Below are 18,848 nucleotides of genomic sequence, written 5' to 3'. Positions count from 1 at the left end.
ATCATAAATCACAATCTGGAATTATAACGAACAGAATACAGAGATTAAGCCCTGTGTATACCTTTTCCAAAGTTCGATAATGTAGTAACACTTCATCTTATATAGTTATTCTACTTATCGCGCTATTTACATAACGGTCTTCTAGTGTTAATTATTTATCGTCGCTGTTTAATGACGTTCTCCCTTAATATTTACTATAGTTATTGAGAAAAATATCGTCACACGTGCCTCAGTGATCGAATTGGTAAAGACCGCCCGTACATAGTATAGGGAAGTCCAGGTTTGAATTGGCTAAGAGGTGATATCTTTCGCGATAAATTTCTTGGCAGTATTTTAAAGATGCTCAATAGCAGTATTAAGTTTAGTCATCATTTAAATTTGATATGCGCTAGGTAAATTTGCTATTCCAGCTCCAATTGAAACTACATTTAAATCGACAGTAATCGGCAGTATGCAATGCGGTTTGCAGAGAATTGGAAAATATAAAATTCACAGCATTATTGTTGGACTGTAAGAGCCAACTCTGATCGTTTCAAGACTATATTCTATTTATCGTGTTATTAACATAACAGTCGTCTCGCCTATTGATAATAATACTTTATAACATTATACTGCTATTTTATAACATTATTCTCGTTGTTCAGTAAGAAAGAATAAAGAGATTATTTAAAGCAGGCTATGTAAAGCAGAGTTAAATTGTTCAGAAAATTCATACGTAAAAGTATGTATGGAGAATCTATGAGAAAGAAACATATTCATTATACGTTATTATACTATCTCGTATTAAAAAAGAAAAAGAACTATAGAGATGTGTAAGATAATACGGTACAAAAAGAAGATTTGTATTATTCATAGATTTAAGGTTTAAAAAAATAGCTCGTTAGTTTGCGAATTTCGATTCATTTACAACATTTTCATCAACACCGGATTTTAAATCTTTTCATCACTTCGCTGCAGAAATCGAGTTATTCCTGTCGTAGCGCTGCGCATCGTGTACGCTGCTCGTTTCGGATGCTTCCTAGCGATCGGCAGAATAAACGGGGGGAGGATGAGAATTCCAACGAGCGAAAGTAAGTCAGTCGAGTTTTTAGCCCGAGACGCGTTTCGCTCCCCACGCACGAGACCCCTTTCAACGACAGGGTCTCTCTCTCTCTCTCTGATAACTCTATTTCGAGAGTTAACTCGCGTAAAACAGATAGTGGCAAAGTGGCGCGAGAGCGGCGACGGGCATCGAGACGACAATCGACGGAAGCGAAGCACAAAGGGGGGGACCTCGCGGTGCCGGGGTGCCCTTTTCCCTCCCTCCTCCCGCCCTCGTGCCTTCCTCTCGCGCGCTGGTCTTACACGCTCGAGCCAACGCGCGCGAGCCCGATAGCGCGATAGCGCGTTGCCGGAGCGCGCGCGCGAGTGCCGGTTATTGGAAATAGCCCGGTCGGTCGGTCGATCTACCTCGCCGTGAAATACACACAAGTCTAGCGCGCGAGCCTACGTCATACCTTGGCGTGTGTACATTATTCATACCTATCGGTGAAAAGGGCGCCAGCCGTATTACGTATGCCGCGGGTTATTATGCCCTCTAAATGTTTAATGTGTTTGCCTTCCTTCGCCGGCCACGGACGTGGCTTTATGTTTTAGTAAGTAAATTACTGTTTTTTTTTTATTAGTCCTCCACCGCGTTTATGTTGGTTCAATCGATTCACAGCTCTCTCTCGCTCGCGCTCTCTTTCTCGCTCTCTCTCTCTCTCTCTCTCTCTCTCTCTCTCTCTCTCTCTCTTTCTCTGTCCTCTCGTCCTCCTCCCCCCCGTTCCCCCGCGTTCTTTCTTTTCTTTCTCTATATACCACGTGTGTATATGTGCCTATGTATGTATGTATGTATGTATGTATGTATTTATGTATGTATGTATGTATGCGCGCGGGGCCGACGTGAATTTTTGTACCCGGCGCTCGGCGAATATTTAATCGCCCTGTCTTATTCATTTTTAGTGCGTCGTACGCGCCCCCTTCGACCCCTCCACCCCTCTCTCTCTCCCTGCCGCCCCTCTCGCCCCCGAAATAAGAGCGGCCGCGCACAATGGCGCGCAATGAATTTCAAAGTTCGGCCCTCCTTTCACGGGCCCCGGCCCGCACAATGGCGGAAGGAAATAGCGACGATTCGTAATTGTTTTGCAAGTGCCGCCTCGCCTGGGTCTACGCCGGGGAAAAATTTCCGCGGCTCGCCCGCCCGTGAGATACGCTCTCTCTCGGTCGTTATAGCGATACGGCGAGCCCTCCTCCCCCCCTCCCTCCCCCTCGCTCGACAAGAGAAAGCCGGGGGTTTCGCGAGAGGGACGAAACGACGCGGGAAGGGGGTGCGTAAAGTTTCTCGTCGACGCCGGAAGTTCGTTATTTACAAAATTAATATCCGGCAGAGCTTTTCCTCGGACCTCCGTTAGTCGAAAGGAGGAGAGGGGGGGGGGCGCGAGCGAGATGGTGGCGGCGGTGGTACGAGGGGGGTGGGTCGCGCGGGCGATAGAGCAGGGTATGGGGGGTCGTTAAAACCGCGATCGCAAAAACGCGCAATGCCGAAACGCGAAAGCCAGGCGGAAAGTTTGGAATTTACTGCCCCGACATATTGGCTACGAAAGCACACGAAATTAAGGCTAGTAAAACACTCGCCTGACACGTGCCCCCTCCCCCTCCTCCGACCCCCTCGCGTGCCCCGCGCAGGTCCCCCCCTTCACGCGATCCTTCCCCCCGCGGGTCGCGCGTCGCCGCGTTGTATCTCGCGAGCGAAATGTGTTCGACGGCTCGGTCAGGGGGTTGGGAGGGGGGGACTTGTCTCTTCTCGCGCTGGAAAAATTTTCGTGAAATATTTCCGACGACGCGGCGACGAGCGCGGAAAAAGTCGCGGCCGTCGCCACCCCGCTAATTCGCCTGAAAGGGCGCCAAAAATGTTTGCCCAGATCTCGATACGCGCGTCCGCCGATGAAATAACGCGACACCCGTATAAACGCGATTTAATTTTTCACGCGACCGCGTGTCGCGGAGTTTTATTTCTCGTCCGGTCCTCCGTTGCCCGCGGCAGAAGGGCCTCTGCCCCCTCGCCCCCCCCTCGTCTCTCTTCCCCACCCCTCCTCCCGCGGGTAGAATGCACCCTTTTATTCGCGACGTACGAATGAAGGTCCGTTCGTCGTATATACGGATCCGGGCGAAACGTCGATATTTTTGTTTGGATTTTAATATCGCGATATTTTCTATAGCAACGCCGGAAACGGACGGCGCATTTTTAACAATGAGCCGTGTTTTGCGTATAAATTTGATTTGCCGTACCGCGCTCGAGAGTGTCATCGCTCTCGCTTCGATATCGCCGCGGACACGGCAGGCAGCAGCCAGCGCGGCGCGGGCGAGTCGCCACCTCGGTCGGCTGCCCGCGCCCCGCCGACGCGCTTTGCAAATTTAATATTATCGCACGTCGTGCAAAAACTTTGGGTCGATCTATATAATATCGCGAGTTTTCTTAAAGTTTATTCTACCCGCCAGTTAGTTCCCCGCAATAATTCTATACGCAATTATTCTTATCGATTCGGCCGACTCGCTCTCTCCACCGCGGCGACGATATTCGTTCGATATTACGACGCGTAAATAATAAATGTCGGAATAAATCATACGGTCGGAATTAATAATTGTGTTATCTGCGAAATGAATTAATTATATAAGGCGTTCCGGACTTGCCTGCAGCGAACGCCTCCGATTCCGGACACGAAAAGTCGAGATACGCCGCGTGACCGCGCGTGGCCAGGCACGGAACCGATGGCGACATCTTTCAGCTGCAGCGCGAGCTGCATTTCTGATTCCGACCGTACGCGGTAACGCAGACGATCAATCTGCCGCAAATCGATTCGCTATTTTTTTTTTCTCACAAAACACTACATAAATGAGAAATGAGAAAATGTACATACACGTTCATACGGGCGATCGCGGGTAAAATCTGGGCGTGAAATATATGAGGCTGGTAAACAAATAGAAAAAAAAAAAGCAATACGGGTAATACATTGAAGGAGAAGATAAATAAAACATATCGGGCTTACCAAAAACGATGAGTGAAAAAGAAGTGGGAGGTGCGAAAATGTGCGAGGAGACGTCTGCAACAAAATGGAAAAAAGAACTTCATAAATAAAAATGCGGGAAAGCTCGGAGGGGATGTTTCGAGCGAGTAATCAACAACGCCTTATCGATCGTCGGGATGGATACGATTTATTTACAAATGTCACATTACATTACAGTATCGTCGTAGAAAATGGGAGGGAGAAAGAAAGGTATTTTTATTTCGCTGCAAAAGAAAGAAGAAATTTTCGGGAGCCTTGCAGCTTCCCGTTTCTCCCTCTTTTCCTTCTTTTTTTCTTTAAAAATTTTACAAGAAGACTTTTAAGACTGAAGTTTCATAAATAAACTCGAATTTTTTTATTTCGATACGTTTAAAAAAAATTAGCGACATACAAATTATGTCGTATCAATGAAAACAATTTGTAAGAAATTGAAACTTGCATTTTGTGCTGGTGTGAGTAATACGAAATTTAAAGTAAAAACTTTTAAATAAAAGAAATTTAAGTTATATAACCTTAGGTATACACTACACTCGGGAGTCTCTGAGATCTTAGTGAAAATTCGAAATGCTACGAAGAAAAAAAAAGATGTATTAACAATGTTAGTCAATAGCAATCTAATTGAAAATAATCTTCATTCATTAAATATTGATATTAGCAAAATAACATTAAAAAAAACATGGTGTATTTGTTTCACTTATACTCTCATTAAATTAACAAGATTATTTTCATTTAGATGCTGCCAGCTGTTAATGTCATAAGCATCATTTTTTTCCGTGTATTATTTTAGTTATAGAACTAATAAACAGAGGAGTCACATTTTTCGGAATTTATTATGATTTTAGATTACTTCTGAGTGAATAGACATATTTCTCAATTCATTTACGATCAATTAAAAAAAAAAATCATCACAATACGGTAATTTTCTCTATAGGACGAAATGACTACCTCCAGACTCCTGAGTAGTAACCACGTATACGAAAAAAAGTATACCTAAGGTAAAAGAAATTAAAGTAAAAGAAACGTGGCGCAGTTCTCTTTTTTTTTCTACACAAAAAATTAAGCTGTACGAGTCACGAAGGTCTACGATAACATCTCCGGTAAAAAAAACAATAAAATTATTTTCTTAACGAGATATTATCATACTCCTTCGTGACCCTTTCGTGTAACCAAGCACGTGTAACCACCTGATCTATTATCTATTCGGTGTATCTAACAGGTCGTAATGATTTTCAAACATAGCCAGTAATAATTTAAGAACGTTAATTGTAAGACTAATATATAAGAATGATTACGTCGGTCGATCGTTTCCTTCGCCGTTTAGGTTATTCAGGTATAAAACGGCGCACGGGTTCTTCGCACGGAAATATTTACGACGGCTAGATCGCCGTGACGCGCTCTCGGAGTCAAAACAACCAGAACCGGCGCCCGGGGTTTTCCCCCCCCCCTCACACACAAAGGAAAGACTTCTCTGACAAACGAGATATCTCGACGATTCACGCTCCGCGAAAACGTTTTAGATGCGGCCCTGGGCGCTCCGAACTGCAGGCGACCGATCCTCTCGGGAACGTCGCGTCGCGGCGCGGCCTGCGTCGCGGCGTGACGTCTCGTCGTCGCCGCCGCGTACATACACACACACACACTCGCACACAGGCATTCCTTCGCTCATTCACGCACGCACTCACACTCGGCCGCGCACGCGCGCGCACCGCAACGCAACCACTTGTGGATCGCCCGGTCGCGCACCGACGTGCCGCGTCGGCGGATCGCCGCGATTTTTTCCACTGTCGGCGTCCGCACGGATCGGCCGACGACGACGACGACGACGATGAGGATGTCACGTCGTGCCGTCCGTCGTCGATCCGAAGACGGACGGACGACGAGCTTTCGCGCGCGCGCGCGCGCACGCTCGCGAGCGAGAAAACGTTCGCGAAAATCGGATAGCGCGTGCGCGCGCGCGCGCGTAGCGTTGTGTATGTGTATGTCAAACGCACGCCATGTCAAACGCGCGACGGCGGGTCCGCGCGGCGGAAAGTAGAGTGAAACCGGCGGGCTTACCGAAACTCGGGGGACCGGCACGGAACGGCGGGTCGTGTGTAGCGGGGCGGCGCGATTCGCCGCGCGAAAACTCCGCGGGAAATCAAACGGGAGGTACGCCCCGCGGGAGGCGTGCGGCGAGACGTTTCGCGTACAGACAACTGCATGTACACACGGCGACGGTGGCGCCGCGACGCGGCCCGACGCGGCGCGGCGCCGTCGTCGTCGCGATGCCGCGCGGCGAGCGGGGTCCGCGGGGAGCGGAGAGCCGCCGATTCTCTCTCGATCTCTCTCCCTTCCGCGCACTCTCCCTTCTCTCTCCGTCCCGCCTCTGCTTCGCCGTCGACTAAGGCGCGTAAGTGCGCGGTTTTCAGCGCGTTGGCGAAAACGCGCTTGGCAGCCTCGATTCCTCGAGACCTCGTTCACTCGTCGGCGGAATACGGCGCGGATATTTTCGCATTTTCATTCATGAAATGAGAAAAAAAAAATAATCGGTAGACAATATAAGTTTTATCGCGTACGACGCGCACGTCCCGAGAGAGGAAAAATAGACGAGAGATCGTATCACGCGGATGGAATTTCGCGATCTCTGCCAGCACAATGGTGCTGATGCGATCGGACGTAATCAGATAGTTTAATTCATTGAGGCATTAATTAATACAATTAATATAATGCAATATTGTTTATTATCGGCCAACACGCTGTATTGCGTTACGTTAGATTTTGCAAATTGTTGATAGATGGCGCCACATGCCCGATACGATGGCTTGTCCTATATAATTCTGTAAAGCTTGATTCGAGATCCGGCTCGAGCCGCGGATAATCGAATTCAAACATATCGTATTTTCTGATAAACGGGACTATTAATCTAAATATACTAATTTATACTCCACATGATCGTCGTACGATATTTAAAAAATTCGATTGAAAAATTCGGTCTTATGGTGCATTTTAGAATTTCTATATTCTTGCTGGAGCTTATTGTATATATATATATATATATATATAGAATACATTCCGCTCTAATTATTATCTGATTGATCATGTGATTTTAACTTTTAAGTGGTTTTAACCGCCTTATACCGTTCATTTAATTAACAGTTTCGTTTAATAAACTTTTTTACACATATATATGTTTCAGCTCATATTAAATAAAATATATTTTTTACACTCAATTCGACCGTTCTGCGTTTAAAGAATTTGGCTAATTTACCTTTGTTTTTACAACAAAGCACATTTTGCTCTAATTATTTGTTGATTGTTCAAACAGTTTTCAGTACATAATTGTTTGTTAAATTAATATTTATTATGTTATGAAGTTCTTAATTAAAATTATTGATTCACATACTTTTTGCGCTCTTTATGAATGTATTTAAAGAATTTAGAGAAACTTCTATATTACTCTACATCTGTATTTTCTCAAATCTTTAGAAGATTTGATATGTTCTGCTGTAATTATTACATTAATCAATCACGCAGTTTTAAGTGTGTTATTCATTTAATTAACATTATTAAAAATTTCAAATGAAATTATTAATCTAGATGATATACCTACGTTACAATTCATACAAAGTGTCATGTGTTTAAATTCAGTTGATTCTATCTTATCCTGTATTTTCTATATATTCTTTAAAGCTGATGCTTTTCGTATATAAGGCATGTTCTGCTCTGATTATCGCACTATATAATCGATCACACGGAGTGCATTCGTTTAATTGCCATTTTGCGTTGGAATTTATTTCTTATAAATATAAATATACCGCGCGTATTACAAAAGTTACCCCATCCGTCATTATGAAGACATTGAAAAAAAACTCCAATTTTTCGAGAACGTATGCTTATTTATTACCACAAATCGTATTCGAGCTATAGGAGCGTTCGAAAATCAGTCTGGCATCCGAAGACGCAGTCTCGAGATGGCCATGTGTTTTTCGACCAACGCCGTCCCTGCGTGCACGAACACGGGTCGAGATAGGGTCGAGTTTCGACGAGAATCGTCCGTCTCTTTTCGCGGCCCACGCGAGAGCCGCAGGGGGAGCGAGACGGAGCGAGAGCCGCGGCTGTGTCGGGCGAGAGTCGGAAACGGAGCAGTGGCCGACGAAGGGTGCGCGGAGCGCATTGTTCGCGGCGCCTTTCAACATGGCACCGGTACGGCCGCGTTGAAAAAACGTGCAGAGGAACGCGCGAGCCTCATCGGGGGTGCACTAGTGCCGGATAGATCGTCCGCGGGGGTGGGTAAAGGCCGCGAGCGCGCGAGAGTGCGTCTTCGCGGAGAGAGTACGTCGGATTTCGGAGCGGATCTCGGCACGGAGAGAGAACGCGAGGGAGAGAGAGAGCGCGTGTGCGAAGAAGAGAGAAGGAGAGAGAGAGAGAGCGAGAGCGAGAGAGAGAGAGGGAGAGAGAGGAAAGAGGAGAGCGTGCCATGTCGAGGAGTCGCACGGGGCAGGGACGGCAGGCCAATCCGGTGGCGATCATCCTACCCCGTGTCGAGTGACAGGCTGCTTACGTAACGGATTATTCTCGCTATGATAACGACGACACTCCAGACGGCGCGAACGCGACACGTCGACGCGAGGAAGCGGCAGCAGCAGCGGGAGAGCATCGTCGCCGGGTGGGCCGTCGCGGACGCGGCGGCGACGGCGCAGCGCGCGACCCCGACAGAAATACGCCGACCCGGATCCCGCTATCGCCGTCTCTGATACCCCGTCGCTTAAACGGACGCCGAGCGTCGTCGTCGTCGTCGCGACGCCCACGTCGCCTTCCGTCGCGGCAACGCGGCGACACGCCTGGGACCGGGGCGCCGAGTGCGAATTATGACAGCGGCGGTCGTCATGGAAAACGTTAACTGGGACCCCGGTAAGAAACGTCGCCGGGGCCACCTTCGCGTTCCCGAACGATCGAAGAACGTCGTCGAGGGGTGCCTTTTTTTTCACGTGTTTCACTATACTCTATGGGTACGATCGTGCGCGACGCGTCGACACAAGGGGACGAGGGTGGCTTCGCGCGGCGAGGGGGTGATTTCGATGAAGTTGACTATTGTTGTGGCGGTCGTGTCGATAAGGCCTACCCGTTGTTTCCGTGCGAGGAGAGTTATTGGAGCAAGTTGCGGAGCATAATTCAATACGTGACTGAATACTCTTCAAAGATTGTATTAATAAAACGTGCGTCGTGGGCGCAAGCGTTGTACGTTATAAATATAGAGCGAGGGTAAACCCGAGAGAGAGAGAGAAAGAGAGAAATTGAAAGAGTAAATAAACGCGATTGTGCGCGAGTAATAACGAGGTCTTCTGATAAAAGACGCTGGTCGTGCGTTGGCGGATATTCCAATTCGCGACCGCACATTTCCGCGGTGCTCCAATTCGCGCTGAATGGAGAAAGAGGTCTCGGACGAGTGGATCCGCGTTTAAAAATGAATCCGATATCGATTGACGTCGATCGGCGCGTAAAATGTCGCAGGAAATTGTACTTGAATTAAAATCATTATAGAGTCATGTGGTGGGGAGAGATAGAGTTCGTTACACCGTTTCTAATTTTAGTACTTTCACGTTTAAATATGGTGAACATAATTAGCATTAGACTCTAATAATAACACGCTTACATTTTACGTTGAAGCTTACATAAAGCGGACGACAGTAAAAAAAAAAGATAAGATTTAAACGAAGAACTGAAGATGACAGTTTTTCGAAGTTATTCCATTTTTAATTTATTTTATAAATTTTCTAGCGGAGGTTGATTTCAATTTTGTTATAGTGGATTTTTATTCCTGTTACACAGTCAAATCTCACTTGTTCACTTCCAGCGTTGTCCAAGTTGCTGAACTCGCTGCAGGAGAACAAGTCGGAAATACCCAGCTGTACCGAGGAGGAATTCGGATTTCTCAGTGAGCTGCTGCAGTCCAAGGAACTGAATGCCCTGGTGAACGTTCATAACAAGATCCTCAACAATGTCAAGGATGACAAGTTCTTCCCCGTGCTCTCGAACTCGATGGACATCGATGTCGAGGTTCTCGATCTGTTGTCAACCAAAACGCACGTCTCGCCCGACTACAAGGAGCTATTCCACCTGCTGCAAAAACCACACATTCAGGTAGTGACAGTAATAAATACAATATATTTTCATATATGATAAGTTTCTTCAAAGACAATGACACGATCTTGGCCATAAGTACAAAACACCCTCAATTTATTGCACTTTCTTGGAAAAGGCAAAAGATAAAAGTCAATAGAAAACTAACAAGATATTAAAAGTAAATATTAATTTTCAGTAAAACTGTTTTTTAAATTTATTTTTCGTTAGATATAGAACGTTTACGTCAATTTTGTTGGGATACTTCATCTACATACATACTTATTTTGTGAAAAATATTTTATATCTTATTACACGGCAACACAAAACGTGAAATATTCCTTGCAAATATTATTTTCAGATGTCAATTTTTCTTTTGCGGTTGTAATTTAATAATTGTCTCTGAAGATATGTGAAAAATTAACATTTTCCTGAGAGTGTGTATTCCAACAACTTTCTTCACCGTAGGGTCTCCTCTGCGCTCACGATGCGGTGGCGCAAAAGGACTACTATCCGAGGCTGCCGGAGATCCCGCTGGAGGTGGACGAGGACGAGGAGACGGTGAAGATCGTCCAGCTGGTGAAGTCGAACGAGCCCCTGGTATGTCGTAGATCGGCCGTTGAGTCAGCATTTGCAATAACGGTGTCTTTTCTGAGCGGTGTCTTTCACTCTCCGATTAACCCAAGAGTGTGAGCAAAAGCGTAAGAGGAAGAGGAAGGCTTAATTGTCGATCGAGTAGTAGCGTAACGCGTTTGTGTTTTTCAAGAAGCCATAGGGAAAGCCGGAGGGGGAGGGAAACTTGTCCGAAAGTAGATTACTTTTTTTTGCAAGAGCGTTTATAAAAGAATTCGTTTTTCCGCCCACACATGGTTGTACCGTTCGCGTCGACTTGCATGAGACGCGAGAGAACGCTCCCTAGTGTATCGGCGTAGGCAGGCGAGTCACGTATCAGCGTAGTTCGTATAACTTTGGATATTTTGTGAGAGAAAGAGTAATCCTCCGCGAGAGAATGAAAGAGCGAGAGAGAGAGAGAGAGAGAGAGAGAGAGAAAGGGGAGAGGGAGAGTAACGAAATAGCCTCGCGAATGCGAAGAGAAAGAGTAACCAAGTAATCACGTGTTTCTTTCATCGTCAAACTTGCTTCGAAGGGCGACGCCGGCGTTGAACCGATCGTGGTAAGTCGCCTGAATGCCGTAGAAAAACATGTGCTCAGCACCTGTGATGAACACCTGACTTTACGTCGAAAAAAAAAACCAGCCCTGTGCCCCGTTCAACCCCTTGGCCGTTCATTCTTTCCGTTTTTTTCCACCGCTCACTTTAGCATCGGGATCGAAAACCGGGGGATGGAATTTTGTCTCTTTCACGCGCGCGTGCAACTTCCGTCGCCGTTAGACGAACGGCAAGGCTGCGTTCAGAAACTTCGCCTAGGTGGATCTAGATATGATTTTATCCTTGTTTAACATTCGGTGAATAACAAGGATAACATGAGATACACCGTAAATTCCTGAACGCAGCCCAACGGAAATTGCGAGCACTCGGAAATTCTGGATTAGTCGAGAATCTCAATCGGAATTGAACCGGTTTCAATCCCCGCTTCAGCGTAGACAATCTAGTCAATTCACATTATCGTATACGGTCACAGGAAATTCATACATAAATTCAACTGTAAATAAATCATCATCGTGTCCTACCCCTTCCCTGCACAAGTTTGTTGAGTTTGCTGTTTGCCTCTGTTGCGTCCATTGCATATGTCTTGTTTCAGTTGTTGTTTTATGTTTTCGCTTTGTAAATAAAATATATGCATATGTTGTATCACTGTCTTTGTTGTTATTGTCCCGCATGACTGATATTTTAGGCAGCGAAGTGGAGTTACCGTTCGACTTGGAAAAAAATACGCTTGAATTAAATATTTTGCATATATTAAATTTGGACACATAAAATTCAAGAAGTATAAATAAAACTCAAACACTATCTATTGTAATTTCATATTTTTTCTTCGAGCAATCGTAATTAAATAGCATTACGGGTAATTGCACTTCGCGGCATGTGTTTCTCAAAAAATTTTCGATCTTCGTTACGTTTCTTTTGCGAATATTTGAATGTTTGAAATGCCTGCTTTTTGTTTATCTCGGGAAATGTATATGGAGATAAGAAAGCACATTCTAAACAACATGAAACTCCAAAGGAGATTTAAAAGATTCAGAGATAATTAATTCTTATGTACACACAATAATTTTCCGATCTTTTACTACACGATGGCTCGTTCATGTGAATTAATTTTTATGATTTTCAAGTTCTATAAAAAATTATTAAAGGATTCTCACACATAAACTTTAACATCTTTAGAAAGTATTTGTAAGATCGCGTGTACAAAAAATTGTAGGTATATAAATATTATAATTAATTATTGCTGATACAAATGACATAAATGACCTTGTGTGTACTGTAATGGTTAATAATTAAAAAATTAAATATTTTAGATACCTTTGCAACGTTTTTTTGGATATTCATGTTATCGGCGTGCGACGCTCGTCTATTTCTGTGCCGCACAATTTCAACGATTTTCAAATCGATCGATCGCGGCACGGAAATCGACCAGAGCCCACGCGTGCCGATCTTACCGTGCCCGCGGTCCGCGCGCGTCTGCCTTTTCACAAGAGAAGACCTCTTTGTTTTTATCCATTTTTTTTAAGAAGAGAAAGCGAAGGCACTCCCTAGTATGCGTACGCGCGCGAGATGCAACGCAATGACAATACTAGACTTTACACCTTGACATTAGGGGGCGACCATAAAAACGTGCGACGTCACCGGCAAGATCGTGATCGCCCGGATAATGCACGGCGGCGCGGCCGACCGGTCCGGACTCATCCACGTAGGCGACGAGGTCTGCGAGGTCAACGGTATCAGCGTCGAGGGAAAGACACCCAGTTTCGTTCTACACATTTTGGTAGGTTAAGCATTTTTCCCGTCTCGTCTTTAGCAAATACGACAGATAAGAGGAACAATTAAAAAGACACATATTTTTCAATGAAATTTTAAGTCCATTACATACATATTTTTAGGGCTATTAAAGTAGGGAAGGGAGAAAAGAGTAACAAAATGAAACTATTAACTCTTCAATAGATATCTGTCTTTTATGAGATACACACTTTTTGAATTACATGAATGAATTTTAAGAGAATGAATTGTGAAATATCTCTAAAAGAAACTTTCTATTATGGTAAAAACTTGTTAAAAGTTTCAGAAGTATACATGAATTATTTCAGATTTTTACACAGTGCGGAACAATAAAATAATCTGCTGTGGACTTTTAGGAATTTTAAAGGAATTTTAAGATCATTTGTTTTATCAACTAAATGCAAAAAAATTTGTATCAGATTTTTGCGTGTAGCTTTTACAGGTTTGGAAATTCTTTTCCAGAATTAAAATATATATATAAGACAATAACGGATGTAACAATTTTATATGTTTGGGAACCTAAATTGGAAATTTCACATTGCTGGAGATTAATAAAAATGTAAATTATTTCTATATTTATTATTCTATAAAATAATATATATTATTATATATTCAATATGCAATATTATTTTGAAGAGACTATGAAGAGAAATCTCGAAATTTCATAGAAAAAAATCTTCTTCAAAAAAGGTCTCAACATTTCAAGTTTCTACTTAAATATTCCGTTATTGATATGACAAGATATAGGCTGCGTTCCGATATTCACTGCAAGTACTAAAAATCTATAGTATACGTTAAGTGCACTATAGATTTTCAGCAATGGCAGTGAATATCGGAACGCAGCCATATAGTACTCGAATATCTCTTTTGGTTCTTAAATAAATAAAGCGTCGTTATTAAAAACTTTTAAGTAAATTTAATTTTTTTTCTAGCAAAATTCGGAAGGGACAATCACTTTTAAAATAGTACCAGCGGACAGCAAAAGTGGAATCCGGGAAAGCAAGGTAGGACCTTGACAGTCGCAATAACAATTGCGATTGATCTTTACGACACAAAATTGCATTAAATACGTTATTAAAAATTTACAAATAAATACGTATAAATAATTTAGGTTCGCGTCAGGGCACACTTTTCATATGTGGCTGCCGACGACCCTTACATTCCCTGTAGGGAAGCCGGATTAGACTTCGTCAAGGGTGACGTCCTGCATATTGTCTGTCAAGATGACCTCTATTGGTAAGACAGTTCGTTGTCATCAATTATTATATATTGCATATATAAATACGTTTGCGGCGAATTGGCGCTGATTATAATTACAAATACAGGTGGCAAGCCAGGCGAGAAGGTGATCGAAATATGAGAGCAGGCTTGATTCCCAGTAGGGCTCTTCAGGAACGCAGGACCATCATTGAGAGGAAAGAGAAGGAGACGAAGTCAGACGAAGACAATATAAGTATGTCGACGGATTTGTTCGCTCGTTTGAATATAACTCGCTTCTTCTGATCTCGTCTTTCACAATCATTCGCCTCATCGAGTCATAATAACGTCATCGAGTGTTTCTCATTGTTCTTAATGTTTACATATTGTTTAGCGGCAGATATATATCGATCAATGTTGCACGAAATCCGCAGCTATTACTGAAATAGATGTCAATAGATGCTCGGAGTATATTGACAGAATTTTGCGTTTAGTTACACTGTGTGCACATTTCCAAAATTAATTTAAATTTCTTGAGACATTTGATTAAACCCAGAAATTTCAATTTGATACTGGAAATCACTTACTTTAAGTATTAAAAAAAACAACAAGATAAGTAATTAATCACTACCTTCCGGTATTAAATTTTTGTAAAAAAGATAAATTGGAAGGATGCTGGTTTAAATGCGCGAAATGCCAATACGCTCCGAGAACGTTTTAAGGCTGGTAGTGGAAAGCTTGACGCTGATATTGCCGTAAAAGTAGGCGGTAATGAATTATCGTTAGTTAGAGAGACCACCTCAAGTACACAGTTAGAATCAGTCGGTTGTTTGCGCGGTAGATTTGTGTGTCCGAGGTGGTTATACCTGTTAATTCGGCAAGCTAAATCTCGGCTGCGCTTCTTTAAACGAATGATTGGCCTGACGACCTAACCGTCGGTTAGGCTTGTGTTCTGTTCCAGTGCCTTTGCCCGCATTGTGCCCCCGTCCCAGTATCTCTTTGCACGTCTCGCCTACAAAGTGCAACTTGCAGGGAATTAAAACTAAAAAAATCATATATGACGCTGCAGAGAACGATGACTTCGACCGGGAAGAGGTACCGACTTACGAAGAGGTCGCGAAACTCTATCCCAGGCCAGGCCTGTACCGGCCGGTGGTTCTCATCGGGCCACCGGGGGTCGGCAGGAACGAGCTGAAGAGGCGGCTCATGGCGACCGATATTGAAAAATACAAGACTCCTGTCCCCTGTAAGTTTACCGACAAGCTCATTGCGACTGACTGAGACAAGAACGGGAAGATTAGCTTAGAAAAGAAAAATTAAATTTACAAACACTATAATATTATGTGGGAGCACCAAAATCCGCTTTGTACGGTGTTGATCTTCATTATTTAATATTCCACGATCTTTCCTGATAATTAAATTTATAAATATTGTAGCTGTAAATTTCAAATTATTATAATTCATTATAATTCATTATTATATTATAAAATTAATAATTCACTATCATAATTATTATATCTATTAAATCTAAAGAGAGATTTATTTAAATTAATGATCAATAAAGTACGGGACAAAAGTAATTCGAGAAATAAAAGAAACAAATAAAAAGTGTTTGGTAGATCTATTAAAAAAGTTTTTTAAAATAATTTAAATAATTATGACTCTCTCTCTCTCTCTCTCTCTCTCTCTCTCTCTCTCCATAAAGAGAGAAAATGTCTAAGATAATTAATTTATCAATCTAATATTCTTTCTAAATAAGCAATTCTTTTATCAGATACATCTAGACCACCGCGACCAGGCGAAGAAAACGGCAAGGAGTACCATTTCGTGACTAGGGAGAAAATGAAAGAGGATTTCGAGGCTGGCAAGTTTATCGAGTACGGCGAGTACAAGGGAAATTTATACGGCACCAATTCCGAGAGCGTTAGCTCGCTCGTAAACGCTGGATACGTATGCCTGCTAAATCCTCACTATCAAGCTCTCAAGATGTTAAGGACGCCGCAATTGAGGCCATACATCATATATATAAAACCACCAACGTTCGAAGTGCTGAAGGAGACCAGAAATGAAGCTCGAGCGAGGTCAACCTTCGACGAGAGCAATTCTCGAGGCTTCACGGTAAAGTTGGAAATTTTATATTTACTTATATTAGTGAAAAACCGCACTTTTCATTTCTTATTATATGTACATATATTGATTCTTTCTTAAATTTAATATTTTGACTGCCTAATTTTGATTAATAAATTTAACGTATTATTTTAATACTTTATTGTTTTTTTTTATAATTTAATATAATTTATATTGTTTTTTAATGTTTTTAAATACTCTATAAAATCATTTTTAGTTGGGTAAATAAAACTGTCAAATAAATGACGGGATCCTTGCGAAGTTTTACGCGTCACTCAAAAATGGATGACATGGTTAAAGTGTTATCTAGATATCTTTTTGTTCACCATATTTTAATATTTAATAATAAACATCTTTGAAATCTATAAGAGTATAGGATGAGTTCTAGAATTGTACTTTATTATCAATTTTATATTTCATCACAGGACGAGGAATTCCGCGAGATCCTGCACAGCGCGGAGAGGATAGAGTTCCTGTATTCTCACCTCTTCGACGAGGTGATTGTGAACGCAGACCTTCCCATGGCATTCGAGCAACTAGTCAACGCGGTCCATCGAGTGGAGTCTGAGCCGCTTTGGGTGCCAGCCTCGTGGGTTCAGTAAAACGGCTGGTCTTTAAGATTCGGACAAAACGGCCGGAAGACAAAAGCGGAAGAGAAGGGGTTTGCGTTGTTAGACGCGAGATCGAGCGTTTCTCGCAACGCTCGACAACACTTTACAGTTCTGCTTCCGCGCAGGAAGAACGTTTCCCGAAGAACCGCGTGTATTTCTTCGTCTATCTCGTTTCACCGAATTGCAGTTTACTTAGAAACGTTACCGCGCCTTTACATACACTCGTAGAAATTTCGTACCTCGAGCCGTTCGACGCGAAGTCTTTATCCATTTCGAAAACGAATTAAATAAAAATTTTCTATTGTCGGATGCCGCGCGCGCTCGTCTGCACTCGGTGATCGTCGTCGGTTCGTCACGTCGACGATCCACCGAGATCGCGAGAGGAACGCGACGCGCTTCTCCTCGACTATAGTTTTAAATAGCTAAGTACGAAATGTTAAAGTAATCTCGAAGATACGCTCCCCAAGTGGTTTAAACTCGTCCGAACACCCACAGAGTTCTTGTTTGCCGGGTCAAACTGTCAGACGTTTCCGCGACGCTCCGCGCATAAATTCTTAATCTTAGAATCCTTACTGCCAGAAGCTTCACCAGCGACGGGAGATCCCGATATCCCCGGCGGGTCACCGCGATCTCCGATCTTGTCGCGAATCTCTTCTGTGTACGTCCCGTTGTACGACACGTCGATGTGAAATTCCACAGTTTCGAGATCACGGGAATCTCGCATATCTTGGGATCAACGCTCACGAAAATGGTAACTCGTAGCCCGAGGGCTCGCTTTGGATGCCCTCGCCAGAGCCGGAGGAAGGAGTCGCCAATACCGTGGACGATCTTTGATCTCGATTGTTGTTAATTGTTGCCAAATAAGTATTGTACCTAGAAACGCGACCCGGAAATGGATCGCTCCACTCCGTACTTACTGTATTTTCCACTCTCTCTCGGTCAGCGATTTACCACGATATTGCTATTTTATTTCATTCTTTTCCATGACAATTGGATGCCAATGAAAGGAAGAAGCTGTACGCTCTCTATCGAGTTGACGTTGCATAACTCACCCTTGATGTAAACTCTGCATGTTATCAAAATATACCATTAAACTTTGAATATGTAATTAATGTAATCCGTCCCCTCTTTCAGCATCTTCGATATAATTTACATGAAGAAGAGAATTTAATTTATTACTCTCTAAATCTGAACCAGTGGAAAAGTCAATGGTTGAATCAATAACGCCTTGCATCGCTAATGAGTAAGTGAAATAGAGTCGAATCCGAGCTGTGCAATTATAGAACAGTGGATTCGGACTCTGTTTCACTTACACATTAGCGGTGCATTGAAGCGTCAAGGCGTCATTGAGTGACGCAACGTGTGTGGATTCACGTTAATTTCATAGATACTCTCTAGTCCCAAGTATGTCACTGATAATCAGTGAAATTCAACTGAAAAATCAGTGAAACGTGAAACATGAAATAAGTGAATAATGTTATTTCGTTATTTCAATAGACACGTTATTTCATAGATACTCTCTAAGTCCCAAGTATGTCACTGACATAATCAGTGAAATTCAACTGAAAAATAATATTATTCACTTATTTCAGCTTTTCATGTTTCATTGATTTTTCAGTTGAATTTCACTGATTATCGGTGACATACTTGGGACTCAGAAAGTATCTATGAAATTAACGTGAATCCACACACGTTGCCGATGCGCGTAACACGCGTAACGTACCGTTGCGGAAAAGGTGCACTCTCGTGTCAGCCAATCATTCGAGCAAATC

At 43.1% G+C, this 18,848-nt stretch overlaps 1 protein-coding gene across 4 annotated transcripts; it reads left to right on the top strand.

The window, feature by feature from the left end:
* The first annotated feature begins 8,859 nt into the window (after positions 1 to 8,859).
* On the top strand, positions 8,860 to 18,177 carry LOC105458787 (MAGUK p55 subfamily member 7). 4 transcript variants are annotated; one of them, XM_011704334.1, is made up of 11 exons: positions 8,860 to 8,975; positions 9,919 to 10,205; positions 10,653 to 10,784; positions 11,332 to 11,358; positions 12,963 to 13,130; positions 14,074 to 14,145; positions 14,253 to 14,377; positions 14,467 to 14,594; positions 15,408 to 15,584; positions 16,113 to 16,456; positions 16,891 to 18,177. In XM_011704334.1, exons 1-11 carry the CDS (start codon positions 8,933 to 8,935, stop codon positions 17,065 to 17,067), a joined length of 1,680 nt encoding a protein of 559 aa, XP_011702636.1. In that variant the 5' UTR covers positions 8,860 to 8,932; the 3' UTR covers positions 17,068 to 18,177. The 4 variants fall into 4 exon arrangements, with proteins under 4 accessions (XP_011702636.1, XP_011702634.1, XP_011702637.1 ...); XM_011704332.1 differs by having other exon boundaries at positions 15,282 to 15,584; XM_011704335.1 differs by lacking the exon at positions 11,332 to 11,358.
* The last annotated feature ends 671 nt before the right edge of the window (positions 18,178 to 18,848 follow it).

The sequence above is a fragment of the Wasmannia auropunctata genome, unplaced genomic scaffold (genome assembly GCF_000956235.1).
Source record: "Wasmannia auropunctata unplaced genomic scaffold, wasmannia.A_1.0 LD334309.1, whole genome shotgun sequence".
Classification (NCBI taxonomy): Eukaryota; Metazoa; Arthropoda; class Insecta; order Hymenoptera; family Formicidae; genus Wasmannia; species Wasmannia auropunctata.
Note: the sequence above shows the minus strand (reverse complement) of the source record. Positions and strands in the feature narration are given on the sequence as shown.